The 24,570-nt window shown below is 42.3% G+C and overlaps 1 protein-coding gene across 1 annotated transcript; it reads right to left on the bottom strand.

The window, feature by feature from the left end:
- Positions 1-13,422: 13,422 nt before the first annotated feature.
- Positions 13,423-19,181, bottom strand: dusp5 (dual specificity phosphatase 5). Its single transcript, XM_036543289.1, has 4 exons — positions 18,692-19,181; positions 17,355-17,500; positions 15,840-16,059; positions 13,423-14,187 (listed from the first exon to the last, which is right to left on the bottom strand). Exons 1-4 carry the CDS (start codon positions 19,053-19,055, stop codon positions 13,838-13,840), a joined length of 1,080 nt encoding a protein of 359 aa, XP_036399182.1. The 5' UTR covers positions 19,056-19,181; the 3' UTR covers positions 13,423-13,837.
- Between the last annotated feature and the right edge of the window lie 5,389 nt (positions 19,182-24,570).

The following is a 24,570-nucleotide window of genomic DNA, read 5'->3' as shown; positions in this document are numbered from 1 at the left end:
GACAGCAAAAATAGAAACATTCTATTACCAGCTTCTGTTCTACACGTTCTGTGTTCGCCTGTTTGGCACGGGTGTGTGTCAAGCTGAACTTCATGGCAATACGCAGTCAACATCTGTACACAGCATAAATCCCAGATGCATAATATACACAATATCGTGACTTGTATGTACGTAACATTGCAAATACATTTGTAATACATCTTCTGACTCCAGAAGCTCAGGTCTAAAGTAGTGATGCACTGGGCACATGCAGCGAAGTTGCATAATCATGTCTAAGAAAAAAGACATATGAGACTATTAAAAAAATAATTATACATGATTTTGGAGAGGTGTGAGAGAACTGCCTACCAGTGCTTTTAGTAAAGTTCTCCAGAGAGAAAGCATTCATGCGTAAAATGATGCTGATTGTGTTGAGGCTTACACATAGTAGAGGGTTAGTGGAAAGCTAATGAGCTGATGAGTGAATTACCAGAGACAGCTCTCCTGTGCCGAGTGTCCAAGGCCTGGTCGATTTCACTGAACGGGTAGAAACAGGTCGTGGCAAAGGTAAGTGTGGGGGTCACCAGAGACTATTCAAACAATGAGCCGCTCCACCTCCTTTATCCCCCTACTTACCTGTAGAACACACCTGAACGCACACACCATCACAGCCCTCAGTTACTCAGTTCATACTTTAATGCAGGTAAGAATGAGATGCAGTCAACAGTGCCCATTACATTAGTTAAATCCTAATGGGGGCCTTTAAAATATCAATGTAACTAATCAGAGCTTTGACTTGACTTTCTAAATAGATTGGAATTAATCATAAATTACATATGCTTATATAACACTTTAAAGTACACTACAAAAAAGGACACACACACCATTTTTAAATGCACTTGAAATGAGGTAAACATTTTTTTATAGTGTACATACACTTTTCGGTGGTGATCTGAATCTCATAAGCAATTGATTTTTAGAAGCAGAGCGTTCTGCGTGGGCTTGGACTGGTTTGTCATACCTATTTTTATAATGCTGAAAACGACTGATTGGCAGTGCGCATTTAATGCACTTGGCAGAATACACTGGCTTAAGTTGGAGGCAATGCCCAAGGGTTTCGGTAGAGGGATGGAGGAGTTGTCCTGGGATGTGATTGGAGGAATGGAGGAGTTGCCCTAGAATGTGATTGGAGGAATGGAGGAGTTGCCCTAGAATGTGATTGGAGGAAAGGAGGTGGTTCCCTGGGATGTGATTGGAGGAATGGAGGAGTTGCCCTGGAATGTGATTGGAGAAAAAGAGGATGTGCCCTGGAATGTGAGTATAAGCACAAAGCATTACTTACCCTCATCCCCACTCCAGAGAACTGGTTCCCTGAGGGCACACTACCCCAGGAGCCCGTCCCCCTCTCCATGTCAGCCCTGCCCTCCTGGTCTTGGGGTCTCTCCCCAGCATCACCCTGCTTTGTCACCAGCCTGGCCTTGTTCGACACGACGAGCTTCTGGAACACCTTGCTGAAATTCTTCTACACCTGCTCTGATGGAAAAGCATCAGAAAATAGGATGAGATATGAGGATTTTTTTAGTCATACTACTACTGTACTACAACACACTGTGATTGCCACAAACGTATGAAAATATATAGTAAGTTAATAAAAATATAATATTCTTCTTTTTTATTTGCTCAGACACCTGTTTCCAAGATGAACAGCATCCATACAAAATGGCAAGTGATCCCACTGTCTTGGCCCCTGTTGGAAGTTCATTCCACCACAGAGGGACCACGCTATAGACTCTGTCTTGCTCCCTCTGCTCCCAAAAAACTGGTCTGGTCCAGGGCTTTCTTGCTGACGTGGCTGTACTTCGTCAGCTTGGCTTTGCTCACAGAACAAATGAAATTAAATTTTAAAAACTCTTAAAACAGAGGGACAGAAACTCATCACTTCACAGGGCTAAATGTACCTTTGAGAAATACATCTAGTTAATCACCCATTGTCTGGACCCACATCACTGATTAGGACAAGGGTGTGAAGTGTACAGATCCTCCTTCTTATCCCTGGGCCTAAAGCTAAGGACCCCAGACAATAAAAGCAAGGGTACTAAGCCAGCTGACAAGACCCCCTCCGCACTTCCACACAGCCTCGGTTAGGAGTGCTGAGTCACCCCGTGGGCAGGTATTTCTTAGCTTCTTACCCACTCAAGTGTGAGCATACATCTCAGAGGCCTCCTTCAGACCCTTCCCTCCTTCACTGATCCCAGGTCATGGATCTTCTTCATGCTCTCCTCCTTCTTCTTCAGCAGGATACATGGCTGGTTAGTCACCCAGCTCTTTGGTGTTCGTGGTGGATGGTGTTGTTCTATTCCTCTTCAGTGTTCTTACAGCACTCCATGCTCTTCTGGTGATCCTTAATCTCAATCTCCATCTTGCATATCTCTGTGTCCAAAGTCTGTTGAAGGGAGAGAATGGGTGAGCATTTGCTACTTAGCCTAAAAGAAAACAAATAAATAAAAAATGGATAAATAAATAATTTCAGCATTTTTCAGGGCTCTGTGCACAAATAGTTCCTGTAATCGTTTCTCATCATTAAACAGAACCAAGATGAAAACGATGAAAATTTGAGTGTTGAAAAGTTGAAATTATAAATTAATGTAAACTATCAAATGTTTGTAATGTGAACATAGAAAACTGTTTCATTCATATCTGCTGTGTTATCTAAAAAGCACTGATAATACATTTCACGAGCTAGTATGCACACCTTTTTTACATTCTGTAAGATTTTCATGTTCAGTTCTTCAAGGATCACTTTTCTTTTTGTTCCACTGAAGAGTTCACACATTGAGAGGTAATACACAAAACCAAAGCCAACCCAGTGCTGCTTTACAAAATGACATCTTATTTAAAACATAGCTCGTTGCCAGATGAATAGGGCCTATTAATGAGACTAAGATCATCAGAAACAAAAGTAAGATAAACAATACTGAAATCATAATAATGAGGAGTACAAAGGCTGGCTATTAGAAAATTGAGAGACTTTTCCCTTTTCAATGGGAGCTGTATAATGAAGGGGGGAAAAAGGGTCCATTGATGCCATAATGATCTGCAGCCCACAGTGAGAACTTTAACACATCAGCAAGGCACAAGGCCTACTAATGCTTAGTTCCTAAGAGCGTGCTTTCCATTGAAGACTGTTTCAGCTTGACACACTGATTTTTTCAGCCAGTGTCTTTGTGCGCCAGTAACCCATTCTCTCCCAAAAAGTCAGTTTGAAAGCGTTTGCTCAGGCATATGCGGCACACACAGAGCAAATGACCCTTGTGAATTACACTTAGAAATGCGTACATTTCACTCGAAGCTGAACCTTTCATTTGAAGGTACTTACAAATTACACTCCGATCTCATTTGTTGCAGCCGATGGATCTTGTCGTTGAGCCCATCCACTCACCTCTGGTCCTCTAGGCTCTGCTGTGACAGTGCTCAACTCCACCTTCAGGGACTTGCGTGTCGACTCCATGGCATCCACACTAGCTACCAGGCTCTGCAGACTTCATTGCCGGATGGACTGTCAGCACAACCAAATCTGTGATGCATATTTGAGTTTATTTATTACATTATACATTACATTGATATTACTTATTACAGAACACCACAGAGTCTCCCATTACCCAAAAACAATAATTAAACCTTCTTTCAAACGTTCACGGAAGGACCGTGGTACAATGGAGGAGGTGTTACATACATTATTGTCATTTAGCAGACACTCTTACCCAGACATAGGGTAGACACAGTACCCTTACATAGGTTACCTTTTTTACATGTTATCCATTTATACAGCTGGATATTTACAGAGGCAATTGTGGGTTGAGTTCCTTGCCTAAGAGTACAGCAGCAGTGCCCCAGCGGGGAATCGAACCAACAAACTTTTTGTTACAAGCCCTGCTCCTCACCACCATGCTACACTTCTGCCCAGGTTCTGCAAGCCTCATTGCTGGATGGAGACAGTCAGCACAACCAAAGTTGTGATGCATCTTTGAGTTTTTTTATTACATTATGACGGAAGAAAATCAGAGGGTCACCCATTACCAAAAAATAATTAAACCTTCTTTCAAACATTAATGGAAGGAGGCATTGAGCTTGTAACCAGAAGGTTCAATTCCCAGGTGGGGTGCTATAAACAAACAATCTAACAGTGGAGGCTATTTAAGTCACCCTACATAAGGCATCTGCCAATCGAGCGCACGATGACGATGAAGTGCATAATTCAATTTGGGCATGACTGTGTTACCTTTTGGCAGAAATGCCTTTTTTCTGGCTGCTGCCTCTTCTTCATCAGCACCTTTGTCTCGAAAGGGGATACTGTCACCTGACTGATACCTGGAACATCCTCTACCGAGTCTCGGCCAGCTGCGTCTGTTTCACTGGCTGGTTGATCTCATTGCTGACGCGTTTGTGGTGCCTCCGCGCACACACAACCTGTCTGCTACTTAAATAAAGGTTAACACCACACACTGCTGTGGTGACAAACCCAAGGGATGGGAAAAATGCTCTCAGCACAAAGCAGCTGGAGCCACATCAGGTTTTCCTAGAAGGAGGGCAGTTCACCTCTAACATGCATACTGTTGTACACTAAACTGCTTCTAGTAAAGTCTGGAATGGCTTAAACTGCTACGCTCTCTGCTTACCAGCACTGTGTCCAAACCCCCAATAAGATCTAAGTGGTATTTGTATTTATTAAGCAAAGTAGATGAAAGACATGGACCCCTTTTTTTTAAACACAATAATCCTTTATCAGCTTAGATAACCTAACACGGATTTCAGCTAAGAATTCCAGAATCCTCGCAGAAAGGCTCAGCCAACAGTCTTGAGTCACCGGCAAAGCCGATGAGGGACATAATGTAACGGGCCAATCCCACACATACGCACACACACACAAGCGCGCGCATACACACACACACAGACACACACAATCCCAGTCCCGCCTCACCTGTGCGTCTCCGCGCGTCAGAGGGTCAGCTTTTCAGTCGCTCACTAATGGCTCATGGTGCCAGTGACTCACACCGCCGCCCTTCCCAACCTCACAGCAGCTAATCCACTTTAGCAGGACAGACCCTGACATTATCTCTGTTTGCCTGCTCGCTCGAGCAACATAAAGAACATCAAAGCCCTTCTAACCTGTATCTCTTCAGTGCCATATAAATGTGAGCCAACATGTACTATTTTTTTTTTATTCTATGGCTTTGTTGAGGCCCTTGTTGCCCCTTCATTTGCAAAAGGTGGGCCGTCATATTATGTTCGTGCATGGAAATGTGGGGCATCGCCTCTAGGGAAGGATATGTTTGACGCTCCTGCTCAGGTTCTCATTCAGTTTGGCCTTCAGCTCGCACCAGCCCCTCCCACAACTTCCACACCTGCCCTCTGCAGTGTTAGGTGTGAACTCCCCCAGACAGAGCACCTCCATGGCTTACCTGATCAGCTGCATCTGCCGCAAACACCACTTAAGAATAATAATAAGAACAATACAAAGTCCCAAAAAATTCAAAGCCCTAAAAACATAAAATAACAAAAAGGACAAAAATGTTCAGGATGAAAACTTACAAAATGAATAAAATAAACAAACAAAATTAAAGGTAAAAAGAAAACATGTAAATAAATGTCAGTCAAGGTCAAGTGAAATTATGAAGGCATGTCTTCAATTCACCTCTACCACATGCAGGGGCCAAAGCATTCGGGGCTTTTTGGGTCAATGGTAACATCCAAAAATCAACGTGACATTTGACAGAGAGCCAGCAGGAGCTTGCGAACGGGAGTGGGTGAGGATCCCGACTCCAAACATTCTGCATCCGGCTCAGAGGCCCGGCGGACACACATCTCACATCCAGTGGGTGTGAAACACAAGTCCCATCGAGCCAACGGCAGAACAGCACGTTCCCTTCGGAGGATCCTCATTCTTCATTCACTGTTTTTTTTTTTTTGTTGTTTGTACCGTCAGCTTGACGTCACCCTCCAGCCAGTACAGGCTGAGCGGGGAAACCCTATTTAGCCATTTCCAGGAGCACAGTTTTTTAAATCCTTCCTCTGCAAGGACAGTGCTTCGCACCTGTAACACGGTGCTTGTTAGCATGTGGATGGCTCACTAGCTGTGTGAAGGTGAAATTATGTTAGGTTTGTCAGAATAATCGCTTCCTCTTTCATTATCCCACTGGAGCTAAAACTGTGCATGCGTGCTGAGACCTTTATAGGAGGTCATGGAATCCATGGTCATGGTTAATCCACTCTCTGCAAATTCACCAAACAGAACATTGTTAAAAGCCATTATACCACTGCACCTTAGAGAAATTATTGCGAAGATGGATCGTCACACACCTTCCAGTGTGAAGCAGTCTACTGTGAAAGCTCTGGCTAGCTGAACGGAGACCTCCATACTGCAACAAACTGGCCTTTCCAAAAAGAATACCTTGTGCAATTTGGGAATGTAGTGCAGTCTGCGTGTGTGTGTATGTGTGTGTGTGTGTGTGTGTATGTGTGTGTGTGTGTGTGTGTGTGTGTGTGTGTGTGTGTGTGTGTGTGTGTGTGTGTGTGTGTGTGTGTGTGTCCGTGTATACTTCATTAAATTCTGCTTAGTACAAAATACCCTGACATACTGGCATTGGTGTGACGCATAAGGGGAACACATGCACCACAGCCCTCACCTGGCTCCTGCAATAACCTCCACACAGATGCAGAAGGCTGGCTCGCACTCAGAGCCGTTTGTCACGATGCCCCCGATCACGTGTGTTAGTGCCTTTTCTGTGGAAGTGCTCCAGCACCTAGTTGGTGCTGTCGATAGCGTTTAAAACGGCCTGCCAGAAGAAACGCAACAAATGGGAGGTTGGTGTGCTATTTCTGGACAAATCAGCGGACAGCTTTTTAATACATTTGCTTGAGATCTCAATTAAATTGCCTGAAAACACAGAGAATCTTTGGATGCCTGCTAGATTGGGTCTCACAGGCAGGTATGGACTCACAGGGGCAGAGCGGTTTTGGGTAGACGAGGCCAAGCAGCAACATAAGGCGAGCGAAGCCCCAGGAAGATTGCTGACGGGCGGACGCCCTGACCTTTCCGGTGGCTGCTTGGAGGAGGAGCTGCCGCCTCTCTTCCAAATCCTCCCGCCCGGAGGCCCCGGCACCCGCTGCTCCGCATTCTCGTCCCGCGGCAGGTAACTGCGGAAGAGCGCGAGGTAAGCCTCCGCGACGCAGTGGCCCGTCGCTAATCCAGCGCTCCTCCGCTTGTTTACACGCGAGGGTGAGAAACGCGCCTGATGGGGGCCGTCCCTCTGAGGCGTTCCACCCCACCCCCCCACCCCCGCTGCTTAAAATAACACCCTAGCTCAGAAGGGCGTGCCGTTGTGAACACGAAAAATGCAAGTGTGACTCAGTAATAAAAAAACATAATTAATCCTCACTACATTTGTGACGACAGACAGCAGTTTCAGAGAAAATGCATCTCACTTTCTTTCACTTCTGGAGCTCGCCTTTTGTGTTCATACTTCTTATCAAGCTCTTCCATGCGAGTCTTCACTTCGTTCAAATCCTTGGTCCAATTTCTGAGGGACAAAAAAAACACCAAAGCTCAGAATTACAGAGAAGCAATGCACAAGGCTTAATCCAAGCTCTGGAGAAGTTCATTCTTTGAAAGGTTTCATTCCAAACACTGCACTTTGTGAATGGCAGCAATCTGACATTTCTTGTTTTTAAGAGCCCAGTTGAGATACTTCAACTCCTTCTGTACCCACTTGTCTCTCTCCTCCCTGGAGGTAAACTAACTTCCATGACCCTGTTTGGCATATAAATCTGACCCCTCCAGTGTGGCCTCAGTAAAAAGAAAGAAAAAGAAGTACAGTGGAATTGTTCTCTCCATTCAGTATTTTGTGTAGAATTTTGCTCTAGAGTTCTGCTATGCGCCCTGTCCAAGTTTTGGAGGTATGGGGACAATATTATGACAAAACTGGCTATTTTGCATATATCTGCAAATGGTATATTGACTATTACATTCAAAGCACAAGTGTGGAGATGTCTCTTCCCTCTCATTCCTGCACATTAGAAGTTTCTGTCTTTCCCTGATTAATCCTTTCTGAATACAAAATTAAAACAAATAAGCATGTGTATAGTGAAGCTGCCTATGTTCACAACGCTTCAAAGACTAAGATGTTTGCATTAGCATTCCATGAGTCTTTATTTTTTTACTGGATTTGAAGTGTGATAATGAATCAGAACAGAGAATCATCTTTGATAATCATATGCGTGTAGTCACTCACTATAAATGGCAATCTTGAGAAATTAAACCATATTCAGCAATCAGAGGCAAATGACTGCTTTATTTCCTCTCCCGATGAAGTGGCCAAACTGGTCAGGTTGTGTAGATCCAGTTTAAGCCAGCCTTCAGCGCTGCCTTGTTAGCTTACCATAAGGTATCCGCACATAAAATTATCAAGGCAGCGCGGCGCAGGGATGAATTTTTTTTCCATCCCGTTGCACTTGATCGGGCGCCCGAGCAGTGATGACGCAGACAGAGGCTTCCGCACCCTCTGTTCACTGTTGCCTGCCAGCTCGTCCTGCAGGTCCTTGGCCTTCAGCCCTGGTTTGGTCCTCTGTTTGATCTACTCCTTTCTCTCCACGCTCAGATGCTCCTTCTCCTCCTTCATGGCTGAGATCCTGACCTTCAGCTCCAGTCTGGTCCTCTGTGCGATCTGCTCAAACCTCTCCATGCTCAAGTGGTCTTTGTCCTCCTTCTAGGCCAAAATCTCAGACTATAGCTCCAATTTTGTCTTCTGTGTGATGTGCTCCTAGCACTAAATTCTGCGCTAAGCTGATACTTCTCCTCCTTCATGGCTGAAATCTTGGCCTTCAGCTCATGGACCAGGCGCTCCATTTTCTTTCAGACAAAGGAAGAGGGGGAGAGAAGGAACCTCATCTCAGTCTTTAGGTACTACAGTGCACTGTGTGGTGTGCAAGGACTGGACACAGGAGGGGAACCCAGGGTTGATCATTGCCATTTTACCACAAATGAGCTTTTCCTGAGGGATGACAGAGCTCCTCATGACTTTGGCTCAGTCCTTTACCTCCAGTTTGTCCCTCTCATCCTGCTATGCATCGGGCGGCCATCTTGTTTGGTCCCTATAGGCCTCCATTTCAGTGGATGGCTGAAACATATGATCCAAAAGCCTTGCCATTACTTACTAACAATCACCGAGATAGGAGATCACATTCCCAAATCAAAGTTTGACTCTGAGAAGCAATTTTTTTTTTGACATCTGAGGCTGCAACACTGTGCATCCATATAAGAATTTTGTATCACCACTTTGGGCAGTGGAAGCAGGGAGTCTGTGAGTTTGCCCATGAGCAATGAATTGATTTCTACCCTAATTTAGTTAAAGTAGCAAAACAACAGAAATTAACCCAACCTGGGTGACATGTAGCAGGGGAAAGTCACATGGAAAGAACAGGTGTGGCACAGAAGACACCGTTGATAGTGTATAATACCCAGGGCTTTCTTCATCTCACTTCATCACACTTCTGTTACTGGGCCAGCTCCAGTTCCTCTCATATTTTTGTACTTGAGGAATTTTAAAAATCTGTAAACTGTAATTCTAGATGTTTATGAGGACAGGATTACCACATCTTTTAGTTTTTAACCATCATACACCTAGCACTATTTATTCACCTGGAACAGGCTGATTAGTTAATGTACATTAATGGTGTCACATTCTTTATTTCCAAACTGAACATCAGACTTGAGAACAGAGTGAGAAAATTTCTCCTGTTCCACTCCCCAACATAATGAAGAGCCATCTACCCCACAAAGCATATTCAAACTTCATGATGATTTTACCTCCTTATTTCATGAGTGAGATATCTTGTGTTCCTTCTGCTTCTTTCAAGAGTTTCAGATGACATGAGTCAGGGGCTGTGGCCATTTGATTAATCTGAATTATTAAATTGAGAAAATTATTAAATTAAAATATCATCCAACCACGCATATCTCTGTAATTTTAGCTCCGTTATAACATTTTTATACTAAGAGCATTCTTCTAAAATTAATCACTGGAGCATTGTTTTTAACAAACAAACTAAAGGACCAGCACAATATTTTTGTCCATTCAAAGCATTACAATTGAAGTACAAATAGCTGATCTAACAGCAGCTTTAACCTCTAAGGTCCCAATAAAACCCAAAGGAAAAAAAAATATTAACAATAACCAACTGCCATAAAGCTACTTTGTCCAGATCCGTTTCTGGCAGCTATTGAAAGACAAAAAAAAAAAAAAAAAGAAACACAATGAAAACATCGAAATAGGCTGTGTTATGATCTGGGCATTGGTAATGTAGTTAAGATCTTAAAATTAAATGGATCGACAACAGCCTCGTCCTTATAATTTCGAAAACCTTGAATAATGACGTGTAAAGGTATAAAAAATCACGCATGTGACGCCACTTCGTTAATAGGCACTGAAAATTATATTACTCAATAAACAGAAAACTTTATCAGCTCTAAATTTGCAGATGTTTACCTGACCTGGATAGCTCACTTTATTCTGTGAGCCCAGTACAGGCTTCAGTTTTCGATCCAGCCATTTACGTATCTGTGCAGTGTTCACCCAATACACATTCAAAATCATGCATTGGTAACTAATGTTAGTTACTTTCCAGTAGCCTAGTTATCAAACGTAGCATAATCAGTTAGTGGCTAGCCAATACTTTAAGATAAGCGCTAAGATAAGCCTTAAGTAAGCGCTGACCATCATACTGAAAAAAGTTGTGAAAACGGAACGGTACTAGAACCTAGTTAGTGGACCATCGCGGTTGTCAAAGCCCTAGTTTATTTAGCCAACTGACAGTCACATACAACGTATCTTAAGCAAATGATTACCCCAGCCACTCTCTTGGTTACTTAGGTAGAGTTACCCTACCTCTGTTGAACATTTGCACATGGTGAAGTCTTCAGCTAGATATAGCTTACACCTAGATGGTAGTAGACACCCACTGCGCCTGAAGAAGAGTCTCTTTCCATTAAAAAATATTGCATAATAATCCAATAATTCGACTTTTAATTGTCCGAACATGTTTGCAGCAAGCGCATCAAAACAAAACAAAACAAAAAAAAAAACTACAAATACATGTGGCGATAGGGGTGTGCCAATTGGCATCGCTGAAGCATCCAACAGGGTAAAAAGAAATTACTTGGAACTCTTTGTATGAGATATTGAATGGTTTTGTCATGGTTACGATGTATTTCATATGAATTTCACTACATATGTTTCATTTAATTTATTTTTAAACTACTTATTCAGTGGAATGTGTGGCTTTACGCTTTGCTCTTGTAATCCCCGCATATTTTAACGTTGGTATTTTCTGGGAGTGGAAAAGCCCAGCGTCAAAACAATGCTGAAAAGTAGTAGCAAGGTTGTAAGTGATGAGCGGCAGTAGGGAGTGGAAACGGAGAGCTTGTAACTAGCGAACCTTGTTGAGAAAATCATGTACGTTAAGGGATACTGAGAAAGTCTGACTTTACTTCGTACAGTGACCACATTTATTCTGCTACTACGACAACTACAGGGGAAGTCGTACAAGCGTGGCACTGCTGCACGGTAGCCATGGGGTAGTGTGCATTTCATGGGGCTAACACGATCTCAGCCTGAATTTACTGGGTTCTCAGGACAGTTCTCACTAAATCACAACACGGTTAACGTTACAATGGCTTATCCTCTCTGGATGACTACAAGGTCAGCTAAATCTATGCTGACAGAATGGACAGTGATGATTAGAATATATGATATTCTTATAATTACACGTTTTCATCAGGATATTTCTGATGACGATGCTGTTAATCCCAGTGACTGTAGACTATTTTAAACTGAACTAGTTGAGTATTAAAACGCCTTTACCTGATCAGTTTCACAAGAAACACTCCGTATCGCATAGAGACGAGACACATCTTATTAATGTATTCTTAACCACCTTATTTTGTTTAGCATCCTACGGACAGTATTAGGCTACCTAATACTTTGAATAGCAGTTTCTTTGCTTTGGAGTGAGAAAGTAGAAATTTCAGAAAGCAGTTTCCCGAACTTCAGAGGTGTGGGAGTGAACGCTGGACTTGCATTTTCCCACAGCTATCAGCTCGGTAGTCATAGAGCGGAACTATTATTTTTAGTCCTGTTGCCGTAATTCTTTTTCCAGATCTTTCCAGTGTTTATACGTTTAGTTGCTGCCGCTGAAGCTGAAATGTGATTATGTTGTAGCTATATGTGCTCACACAAATTGTCTTGTAAACTCAGATTCTAGCATCGTTATTAATATTGATGGTCTCTCACTGTTACAGACTATTGTATAGGCATCCTAAGTTCATGTCGTTGTTTCTCCTATTACATTTAATATCTTTCTCGTGCCTGGAAAATCCTATTGGGTAAGACTCAGATAATATAAAGTATTACGTTTGAGGTGTATTAATCGTATTGGATTATCAAGCAAACAAGCATGGAACAAGTCATGACTTGCCTCATAGAAGGATACTGAAATTGTCATAAAGATATGGTTAATACACCAACCACCTTGTCATCCTGTGATGGCATGGGAACCTTTGGCGTGAATGTTGAAGGAATTTAGTGAAGGGGAACATTACAAGTATCATTTGTTATTTGATAACTTGGCTAATTTTTACATGGAAGCAGACCTATTTTTGTTTCATATATGACTTACGGGTTGTCTTTCGCCTTGAACACTTGGGTCAACTTCATCTTTTTGCTCCATAGTACAACACTTCACACTCGGTACCTCATCTGACTTAGGTGAAGCACCACCTGCTTAGTGCAAGGATTGGATTTCTATGTTCATACAATTTATATTTAACCTGTGTGTGCAATGCAGACGTGTTTAATACAGCTGATGATGTGCAGTTCCAAACCCTCCATGGGTGTGATACCAACAAAATAACTGCCATCGTGCTTTGCAACCTCACAGTAGGTATAAAAAGGAGAAAGAGAGACAGAGGTCAGTGTACAGTTTGCCTTAGAACCCCATTGGAAAAAATTGCATTTTTTGCAATGACCTCCAACCATAGTTTAACCCAGGCTGATTACAGCTGTAACAACTATGTGGGCTGAAGAGGATATTCATCAGATTCCTTGATTGGAAACAGCAAACATGGTCATGATAAGATTATGTGAGTCATGCTTCTGTGGGCATATAGGGTACGGGTTCAAAATAGTGTTTGACCTGAAAGTGTTGTGTACAAAACCTCCTCTTTCCATAATTCCCAGAGTCAGGAAGCTGACTCGGTTTTGTTCAATAATGAACTGATATGATAAGACTTACTGTTAGTTGAAAGACAGTTGACAATACCTAGCTAAAGCCTATTGGACATTGTAAAGATAAACATAAAGAATGAACACAACATGCCACATTTGGCAAGAAATTTATTAATATTTCCACTGAAGTCTCTTTTATTTAAAAACAAAACGTAATAAATAAGTTAGAAATGCCTGTCCAGGCATTGTGAATAGGCAAACACCACATCATCAATATAAGGCAGATATTACAGTATAATTGCTGTGCTGTAATTTACTACGCAAATCAAAGGCAACAGCGTCAGTGGTTACACATTTCTGGGATAAGCGACAAAGTGAATCTTGTCTGTAATCCTTTTCAGATTGCTTCTCTCAGTCCATTTTTTTTACAGCAATCTCTGTTGTGCACTCCGTTCAAGAGGCATTCCTGTCCTTTTTTTTGTTTCTGTTTCTTCAAGTAATCTGATTCTACAGGATGTCAAGCAGAACAATTTAAGGCAGTGCAGTAATGGGGGTTTCAAATGAAATTGGTGAACTGGAATTCACTGAATTGGTATGGGGGCCAGTAAGGAGGTAGGGAAGGTGAACACAGAGGGTTCGTAGTTCTTGCTGAGGGTGAACTCCTTTGCGAAGAAGGATGCGCTTTCCTGACTGCAGGGGGCAGCAGTGTTTGGAGGCGTTGAGGAGAGGACCTCCGATTCAAACTGGAGGAGCTGGCCCATGAAGCCGAAGTTCGGGGAGATGAGAGCCCGCCGCTGCTTGATGAAGTCAAAGGCCTCCTCCAGCTGCAGCCTCCTGGTCCTCATGATGTAAGCCATGCATATGGTGGGAGACCTGGAGATGCCTGCTTCGCAGTGGACCAGCACTTTCCCACCAGCCTGCTTCACGCAATCTGAGAGAGAAACAGAGTGGAACATCTTGTGAGGGGACTTCTCATTTTGACTGCATTCAGACTCATGCACTTTATCTTTTCCACAGTCAAAACCACAGATGACAGCATTTTAAGGTGGAGACACAGGTGGAGGATGCCTTCCTACGCCTAAACCCACAGTGAGGGTTTCAGAGTTTGGGATCTGAATGCCACCATGACACCCCCCTGGCATCTTTTTCCAGAACTTTCCATCTCCCACCCAAATGCATGAGAGAGAGAGAGAGAGGAAGCCCTACTGTTTGGTCAGTGCTCTCCCATTACGCTGTCCTCCACACAGCCCGCCTCCTCTTGAGAGTCCACCTCCAAGCAGCCCTGACTGACTCACTGCACAGCTGCGCGTGAAACATCGCCACATGCATGCCACTCGCCTTACCACGCAAAGCCTTTTTTTAAAAAAAAAAATCCCAGCCACCATTTATTCTCACACCGACACAGCGCAGCGAGAACCTGTCTGGAAGCGACCCTAATTGTTACTGACGGCACTAATTCACTCAAAAACCACTTTGAGTGAATCACCGAGCCCCGCCGTGCACGGAGGAGAGCACTGGGGGAGTGTTAATGAGTGTGCTCCTGTAACGTGCCCACAATTTGTCATGTCACGCTTCTGGAGGGGCTTCTGGGGGCTTGATACCTGTCACATACTACAGCTGTCTCCAGAGCCCGAGGGTGGGCCAAATCCTATCAACCTCTACTGCAGACTGCAGCGTAAATTCAGGTCAGGTAACGTTGCTGCAGGTGCAGGTGTATAAATAGCTCCTCGGATACATCTTTGTTTACCCATAATGGGATGCCTAATTGTCTAAAATTCTTCCATTGTCACCCATTCAGTTCCCTCCTAATTTACCTCCAGGCAAGCACTGTACACCTGTGACAGATAAACAGTGTCAGCTTACACCCATCGGTAGGAAACCTAATTTATTGATGCAAAGAATACACACAGCAATGGAGCTACAGGATTAGCTGGCAATGATGGCTTCATTAAGCATAGTTTTTTTTACTTAAAAGGGAGTGAAAGGCTTTTCTATGAATGATAGCAATTTCATTCATCCTCCTGTAGGATTTGCAAAGAAAGCTTGGCAGGAAGGATTAGCTTGGGAGCTTTGCCCATTTTAGACTCATAGAAGGCAGAGGACAAATTAAGTCTTCATTTCAAAAAGTTGAATGATTTCAAGAAAACATCATCCTACCAACAGACCTTCTGTAATGTTAAAGGAGTGCATTTCTGTTTGCTGTTGCATAGGTAACCTTGTTAAATCCATTACAAAACAGTGAGAGTTAATATTTAGAGTTCATTCTCCTTAAGACTGAATAATTCAGCCATTGGGCAAGAAGGTGCATAGCTTCATATTTGTCAGCAACTGTGCTGAATCACAGTGGTGCACCTCTGAAAATATAGCAAAACTAAGGACTTACATTTTTCTAAAGAAAAGGATGTCATTTACAGCCACAAAACTCAATCTGTTATGACTGATAATAAACCTCACCATAGGAATGACCGCCAACAAGATGGCTGCCAGTATCTGTGGCCAGATGGATGAACACGCATCCTTAGAGACTATTGTTTTAAAAATTTCCTTGGAAAACAATGAGAGCCCTGAGTGGGAAGCACTTACCGATGAACTCGATGGCCTCCTGGAAATGGGAGCTAATGTCAGCCATGTGACTGTCCTCCACCGGGATCCATTTGTAATGGAAGTGGCCTTTGGATTGCTGCGTGTCTCTCCGGGACACGTTGAGCAAGGCTGTGATCTGAAGGTCACTGAGATAGTCCAGACGAGAGGCGTGGTAGGCACTGCCGAGGTAAAGGAAAGGCAGGATCTCCACAGGTTTGCCCTGAAAGAAAGGGGAGAGAAGGTTAGAGGGAAGTTAGCATTGTCTTGCTAATAAGGAAATGGGTTCTCATAACACCTTGAGGAAAGATATCCTTCCACAACTTCTGGTGGAAAAGAAGAATGTATAGAATGCGCTCATCACCTTAACACCTCTCCATATTGCCATGAAAGGAGCAAAAGGTCAGTCATCAGAGGTAGTCCTCTCTGAGGGCCAGTAGCTCTAATGGCAGCTGGAAGGCTTTGAACCCAGATCTTTCACTGGTCGCACCTTTGATGATGGATTGTAGGGGGGTTTGAAGGTAGCGGAGGTCTCCACACATCAAATATTATTTACGAAAGCAGAGGCGAAACGCCACAAGGATTGAAAAGAGCAATGTTTACTGTTTTCTCTGGTAAAAAAAAATGTCAACAGCCAGGCCAGACAGAGGGAAATGGTGGGCAAGCCATTAACACTGTATTATGCAAGAACAACTTGCTCAGTTATGTAAAGAACATTTTTTTAAAATTGCATGGACTGTGCCAGTGAACTATTGCCAGAATCTGGGATGACTGTTAAGGTTCTTTTCTATGTATGCATTCAGACAACGTTCAGATGAAGAAGTCTTTGTGACTCACTCTGTAGTGACATCATCTGACACCACTGCTCTATCAAACCACCTCACCCAGAGAAAGGTGCAGCCTCTTATGTCCATGACTTTCCACAGCCTGACCTAGATGCAGCCCAGGTTTGTTTATTTTACCCTCCTGTTTCCTGCATTCAAAATTTAGAAAGGAGGCCTGGGCCTGTTGCTATGGCAGTGATTAAACTGCAGTGATTGGTCGCAAGTGAGCGGCTCAGTTAAAAAAAAAAAAAAAAAAAAACGATTCAAATTGTCATTGTCAGAATTCAATAATGACTGATTTTCATATGATTTGAATGCTGGAGTAAATCCTAAACATTAATCCTTGGACAGAAAGAGTGAGGTTAATAGTCAGTTCTCATTTTCGGGTTTCTATTTCGGCTCTTTACAACGATCATATGAGGGGAAATGACTATGGAATTATTGTTCGTGGTAGTGTTTCTATAATTAGCTTTTCGATGACAGTAGTATAATTGGGAGGGTGTGACAATCTACCCTCTGCCCTTCGAGATATATAAATGTTTTTTTCTCTTCCAGTTTTAGAACTTGGAACTTGGATTTCTGTCAAATCATTCAAAGGATGACCGATTAAAAACGTCTGTTTCCAGTAAAGGGAAGAGGGTATAGGGTCTGTGGGGGTGAGATGAGGAAGCTGGCGCTGCTTCCCTCTCCGTACCTGATCGTAATCTGGTTTGTGGTAGGCGCTCAGTTTCTCACAGTGGATGCCGCTTGGTATTTTCTCGGTTTCAGTTCCGCTCTGCGGGATGGTTTTCTGCTCTGTGCAAAGTTCAGGGTACTGGGAATGGAAGTTCTCGTATCCTCCTGTCGAGCAAAAGAATGAATAACGTGCAAGTTAGTCGACTTCTTGTTGATAACGCCATGAAGAATTATGTCATTTCCTATTGTTGTTATAGAGGCGCGACTCTATTACAGGCTATCTGCAAAGTTTCACCGACATAATATCCTTGCATTCGAGAATGGCACCACAGCAATCTGAATCTATATTACATTTTAGCTGGTGTATCGTACCAATAAGGATAGGCAAACCCAGTCTCTCCTCGCTAACAGCGCTAACATCATTATGCCACAGGGTCTTGATTACTTGTGCACCTTGTGATCGCTATTATTAAAACACGGCTTTATTTGGATCGTGTTACGTCCCTTTCACTGTGGAACTTGTACATAACAATATCTTCATTGTAGCAATGTGCTATACAATGACACATTCATTCTGGTTGTATTCTAGTATCTATACTACTTTTCGTCTTAATACTACGGTATTCGAACCTTTCAGTTAGGAAACAAACTCGTTTGTGGATTACTAGCTATATTATGAATTGGCAACAAACTGACAGAAGCGTAAAAAAACGTTTGCGAACTGACATTTTATTTCAATGTCTGAATATGCAGTGTGAACAATTTTAAAAGAAAAAAAACATTACTTAGCAACCAGACTAAACCTATGCACAACCACATTCAGGCTTCTTATGTTCTGACTCATCTCTGTGACGCTATGAACGCTGAAAATTCATCGCTTTGTTGAAACATCCCGAGTGCAATTATTCACATTGCTCAGAGGGTTGCTACAACAAGCAGAATGATCTAACAACGGTACTGACCAGCACATATTACACATACCAGAAAAAAATTCTCAAATGGTTTCCTAACTCCTTGACAAGTGCCATTATTGTCTCAACTTCAGTCATTAAATTAATTTTAGAAACACGCCTTTGGAATATATTCAGAACAAATTCCCCCAGACCACGACGCACAGTGGACATGAATATAACCCTAATGTTGTTAACATTCCCAAACAGACAAAACAGTACAGATTACTAATTTATACTCAGAACATGTCGACATGAATTTAGATTTTATCTGATGTTGGAAGGATAAAATGCACCCACTTTCATACACTTAGTCTACTGCTTGAACACCATTCAACCCGACAGATAACTTAGAAATTGAATTCCTAATGACCATTTTCTCAATCAAACTCTAAAAGATCCTTACCTTTAAGAAAACAGATGTTTGCCCCACTTGCTAGATGCGACAGTGTGTTTATAACTATCTGTGCGACGCTGTCCTTTTTTAGTTTTTGCCAATGGGATGTCCTGTCGTCCAAAGCCACGACTGCCGAGATGCTGCCTTCTCGAAGTCGATACTGGGCCCTTTCGTCAGGTATGACAAACTGCAGAGGCACTGGTCCACCCCGAGATCTCCGGACAACGACGGAGTTCAAGTTAACGTTGACGGAGCCTTTTATGTTGGAGTTGGAGAAAGAAAAATACGGTCGGCAATCCACTATGAGGCAACTTCCACATTCCTTCTTTATAATTTTCCTTAGACGGCGGCAGTCTATGCTTGAGACCTTCATCTTGTTTTTTTTTTTTTTTTTCAGCTCACGTCGCCGTAACACTGAAAGAAAATGAAATGTATTTGAGTCTGATAAATTACATGAGGAGTGAGGAACGGAGTGTGTGACACTCGCCTGTGCGACTGAGCCTACATTTCCTCTAAGGGGATTCCGTTGAAACTGATTTATATGAACGGAACCTCCGGCTTGCGACGTCACGAACCAAATATGGACACTGACAAGGCATGACTTAGGTAAGACCGCCTACACCGCTGTTGACAGTGCTTTGCCTCCGCCTTAACGAGGGTGAGTAGGCTACACGTTTGAATCAACTATTAGTCACAACAAACCATAGGTTTTCGTTTGAATAGTCAGTGCTATGTACGTTTTAGCGAAAGAGGGAGAAAATTCAAATTAATCTTTAGCAATCGGAATAGAAAGAACCACAGGTTCCTTCCCTCTTAAAGACTTTATTTTACGGCTTGATATAAACCGACCTACGTTTAGAAAATGCTCTTGCTCCAGTATACCCTCTACAAAATGAAATGAAATAGGCTACTATGATTGAAATAGACCTAAAAGGACATTAGAGCTACCATAAACGCAAAACGATTGGATATCCTCGTGCAGGCACACAATATTTGAATAAGAATGTCCTGGCGGGATAAAACGGATATCACCTTCCGCCTGCTCTCATCTTTAGGACACCTGTTCTATATCCGTATGTTGTAATCTCATAATGCGGTAACTGGCTTAAAAGTCGCATTCCTTGCATGGCAATCAGCGCAGACATGAATTTTGTTTTTCGTTTTAAATTGTTATGATTATCTCATCTATGAATGAAACGTGCACGAGAATTTTATGAGAATTTTCGACGCATGATGGGTGTTGAAGAGCCGAAGGTAGTGATGATTATATGACGGCACGGTAACTAGTGATAGTGAGAATAAAACCGTAAACAGTAGGTTACACTCATGCAGGTTGGGTTAAATCTCTGAATGACACTAAAGCGTTGTGAGGGTAGATACCACCCATATGTCTTCCAGTGTTTCCTCCTATAAGCCTCACGGGGAGAATTTTTCCTCTGCCTAAGGTGTGTATTACCAAGCCTGTTTATTAAAACAAAATACCATTTCATCTGCTACTTAATTAAATATTTATTATTGCTAATGAAAGCTGTCTACATTGTGATCTTCAAATCTTACAGCATTTCTATTGGGGACTTCTGAAAAGAGAAAGGATGTTTGCAATGTGTGAAGAGGTTTATGGTGTGTGTGTGTGTGTGTGTGTGTGTGTGTGTGTGTGTGTGCGTGTGTGCGTGTGTGTGTGTGTGTGTGTGTGTGTTTGTGTGTGTGTGTGTGTGTGTGTGTGTGTGTGTGTGTGTGTGTGTGTGTGTGTTTGTGTGTGTGTGCATGCTCCCTCATGCCTCACTGAATGGGATTCGGTACATTCATGGCTCTCAAAGCTCTGAGATGACCACAAGTTCATCTGAATCTGTGACCTTGTGTCAGCTGAGAAGCATTTTCTGTGGAAAGTATGGCTTATCTGAGAACAGTTAAAAAACAATGTCATCTCTGTGACAGCGAGCTGTGCAAGCTACTTTATGCATTTTCACCAGCATAATGTGCTGGCTTGGCCTCTGAAGGCATTACAAATGATGATGGCATCTCTTGCCTCTCGGTATCTTGTGAGAACAGGCAAGCCAGAGACCTTGCACTGACTCCTCCTTTTGTATCGCACTGCTTCCTGGTCACCTTGTTAAGACACAGTCATAGCTGCCCAGGGGATGGCGATTAGCTTTTTCAGACATACAAAGGAAAAAAAAAATCATGCACACACACACACACACGCATACTTCTAGAGATAATTTGTCGTATGACCTGTACTTAATGTATCTGACGAGGTAAATGTGGAAAGATTCCTCAGTCCTGTCTTTGCCAGAGCTCTTCTGGTTGGGTTCCAGGGAGTGGGGAGGGGGGGCAAAAATGACCTGTAATGCATTATTATAGCTTGCATACCATCAAGCAACTTCCTGATTGAACTGTAAATTCCACAGAAAAGTTAGCACACAATTGAGACACAATAGAGGCTTCCCTTTACAACACAGGTGCTTCCTGCTTTTCTTTTTTTTTCTTTTTGCTTTAAACAGAACGTTGAGATCACCTCGGCATTTCCCCAGGAGTGAAAAAAAAAATTGCAGTCACCTTTGGTCAAATGTTTCAACGACAAATAGCAAGTGAAAATAGTCCTTAACTGTAAGCAGGATTTCTCAGTTTCAGTATTATGCTTCATGGCAAATATTACAGCAAAATATACAGTAGCACTGCTTAACATTGCATTATTGTAATTTAGCAGACGCTCTTATCCAGAGTGGCTTACATAGGTTACACTTTTATCCATTTATTCAGCTGCATATTTACAGAGGCAATTGTGAGTTAAGTGCCTTGCCCAAAGGTACAACAGCAGTGCCCCAGCAGGGAATTGAGTATGCAACGTTCAAAGAGGAAAGAATTTCAGAGTATGCAGTATGTGGTAGTATGTCAAAATTTCTACTGAAATGACAAAAGAAAAACTAGAAACTGAGAAGATGAGTCTGTATTGCATGTTTGTGCCCCTGTTGTGCTCTTGTTTGGTATTTTAACTGCTGTGTAAGGAAGCGATACATTTTTGGGAAAAACACAGTTAAATTATGTACATCACCCTGGATGCAAATGAATGTGCAATGTGAAAATCATTTTCAAGGCACTCATTTTGGCCAGGTGAGAAAACTATGGCATAGAATGTGATTTATCATATATGTATATACTTATTTCTTTCCTTTTTTTTGCCGTTGTTGTTTTTGTGCGGGTATGAAATGAACAGATTCCAGTTCCCAGATAGCTATGATGCATGAGACTTTGTAGTGAATAAAATCTAGCTTAAAACCTGTTCAGATTTATTCAGGGTACATGCTACATTTAAGTACGAATACACAAGTAATATACAAGGAATTACACGCAGTTGAGGTTGGGAACAAGCAACCAACGTTCATCCCCAAGATTGGCTAGAGGTCTGCCAATACATGTAGTCCCCTCCTGTGGCTTCCCCATGGTGACATCACAGCCCTTAGGCCTGTCACCTTCCAGGTCCTTGTCCTGTTCACTCATGTCATCCGCACAGCCAACCAGAGGACCTAAGTGAGGATCACTGATGGCTTCAGTTTTGAGAGCTTCAGCTTTCAAAGCTGAAAGGAAAAGCCATTTAGTGGATCTCGCTCAGGAGAAAATCACATTCGAACGTCAGCTTGCCAGATGGATTGCACCAGACAACACCCACTGTGGCTGTGTTTGTTTTGACTCACATTGTCACTGACTGTGGCTGTCCCCATCCATTTGTTTGATAGTTGTTAGTTCTGACAGCACACTGTGTCCCGTCATTGTTATGCAAGCCTGACAGTTAATTGGGCATTCACTGCTCCAGTACGGGCTGGTGGCACAACAAGCCTCCTGTGATCAGACTGACCTGGTTGACCTGTTATTTCCATTTACTGTTCAGGAAAAAAAAAAATCATTATATGTGCACTATGGACGATGTCACCTGTGTCAGTGTAATGTGAAACTCTACTGCATGAATGGAAAAACCCAGGTGTTTTTTTTTCTTTTTCTCTTTTCCAGAAAGGGGAACTAACAACACTTTCCAACAATTTGCTGAAGTTCAGGGAGAGCTGCTGTGCGGAGTCAGGTTACATTTTTTTTTTTTTTTTACACAGGTTCTTTTTTTGGTTCTCTGAACAGCATCGCGCTTGCTAAGCGGAAGCTAAACGAGAATTTGTCTGTCAACAAAGTGTTTTGATAAGCAGCAAGGGCTGCAGTGTGTTTGCGGGAAGGGATGAGGACAAATGCGGGCTGGAGCAGACGGGCCACAACATCATAAACATGGCAGGTTATGTTTCAGCCTGGATGGCTTACCGGCACCCTGATTTATCTAGTGTCTGCAGTGTAGGGCAACTCCCTGGACGAGCGTTCTCCTTGGACGGGCCATCAGTGCCTCACAGGGTTGATCTCTATCCAACACTTAAAGGGCGATTGCCAAGGAGGTGGGCGTTGGGTACCATTTTTAGAGTCTGTGGGCTGACTTGGGTGGGGAAAAAGACTCCCCAACACACTGCAAGTAATGAGATTTTGTGGTGTTCATAGTTCATAATGCATAAGTGAGAATATTTTAAAATGCTGACACTGTAGTAATGAGTCCAAGAAGATAAGGGTTTCCACTTAAGGTGTCCTCATGATCATACCCATAAATAAATAGAAATGATTTTGAAAAAATAATTAGAAAAACACAACATTGGGACCCAAAAAGCCACTTGAATCAATGTACTGTGTATTATGTATATACTGTATGCACCATTTTTGAAGTAAATAGATGTGCTTTCCAGCCAGTTCTGTGCAGTTATTAGTCAGCAGGTTCCTGTTACATTTTTGGAAAGTGTCATTCCGACTAACTGACAGCAAGCTCTGAAATTTCAGTCTGTATTTGAAACTTACAGTTAAGGTTAAACAAAGTTCAAAGCTCTTCCTTTTTTCTTGTTCCTATCATTTAATTTTTGTTCTGTAGGTGATATTTTGTCTTGGCAGAAATAAGATATATTACATTACAGTTTTTACATTACATTACATTTACATTACATTTACTTGAAATATTAACATGACTACCATTTTGAATAGAATATATTCTACAAATTTTAACTTTTGTAAATCTATCCACCTAGAAAACATTTACAGTCACATGGAATGTAGACATTCATATAAGCAATTTCCTTTGTCTTAACAACCGTAATTACAGGCAGGTATCCTCTCTGTGAACAGTACAGTGAGGCAATAATTATAATACGGCCCATTTTATTTGTAAAATTCATCAGGAAAGGTCTACTTTTCCCTTGATACAGTGATGGTTGAAAATTAGTGAATTATCATTATCATCATAACATTAAAAAGACAGAAACTACATGTACACAAGCACTCTTTGAAAAAGTGATGTATATCAAGCAAAAGATTGAAAATATACTTTTTGGCCAGAGAGACTTTTTCATACAAATAAGTAAACATATTCCTGTATCAAGAGTGGACTCACTCAAGCACCTTGCTATGCAGACTTTGTACTGCAAGGTAGTTAAAGCTAAATGAATGCAATGTAATGAATGTAATGTATTCATAAGGTTTGCTTTTAACACTGCTACAGTGCTGGCTGCATCATTGCTATGGAACAACAATGTTCCATTTTGGCAGTCCTGCCTCAGGCTACAATGGAAAGAGGGAGGGGCCAGACACCCATCTGGTCAACTTGTGATGTCTGTGGTCACGCTCCTGATGTCCGATGCATAAAAAGCCAGCTAAAATTAGCTCTCTGTTTTTGAATTACAAATGACATGATTCACCTGTACCCCCCCCCCCCCCTCCATCTCTACCCCACTCCTCCCGGGAAATGTCTGAGATTGTTGCTCACTCACAACAGAGGAAGAGGAGCAAGGCCGGGTGAACGTTTTACGTTCAATTGGATG

Source organism: Megalops cyprinoides, chromosome 1, assembly GCF_013368585.1.
Source record: "Megalops cyprinoides isolate fMegCyp1 chromosome 1, fMegCyp1.pri, whole genome shotgun sequence".
In the NCBI taxonomy this organism is placed as follows: Eukaryota; Metazoa; Chordata; class Actinopteri; order Elopiformes; family Megalopidae; genus Megalops; species Megalops cyprinoides.
The sequence above is the reverse complement of the archived record's forward strand: the minus strand, read 5'-3'. Positions and strand labels throughout refer to the sequence as shown.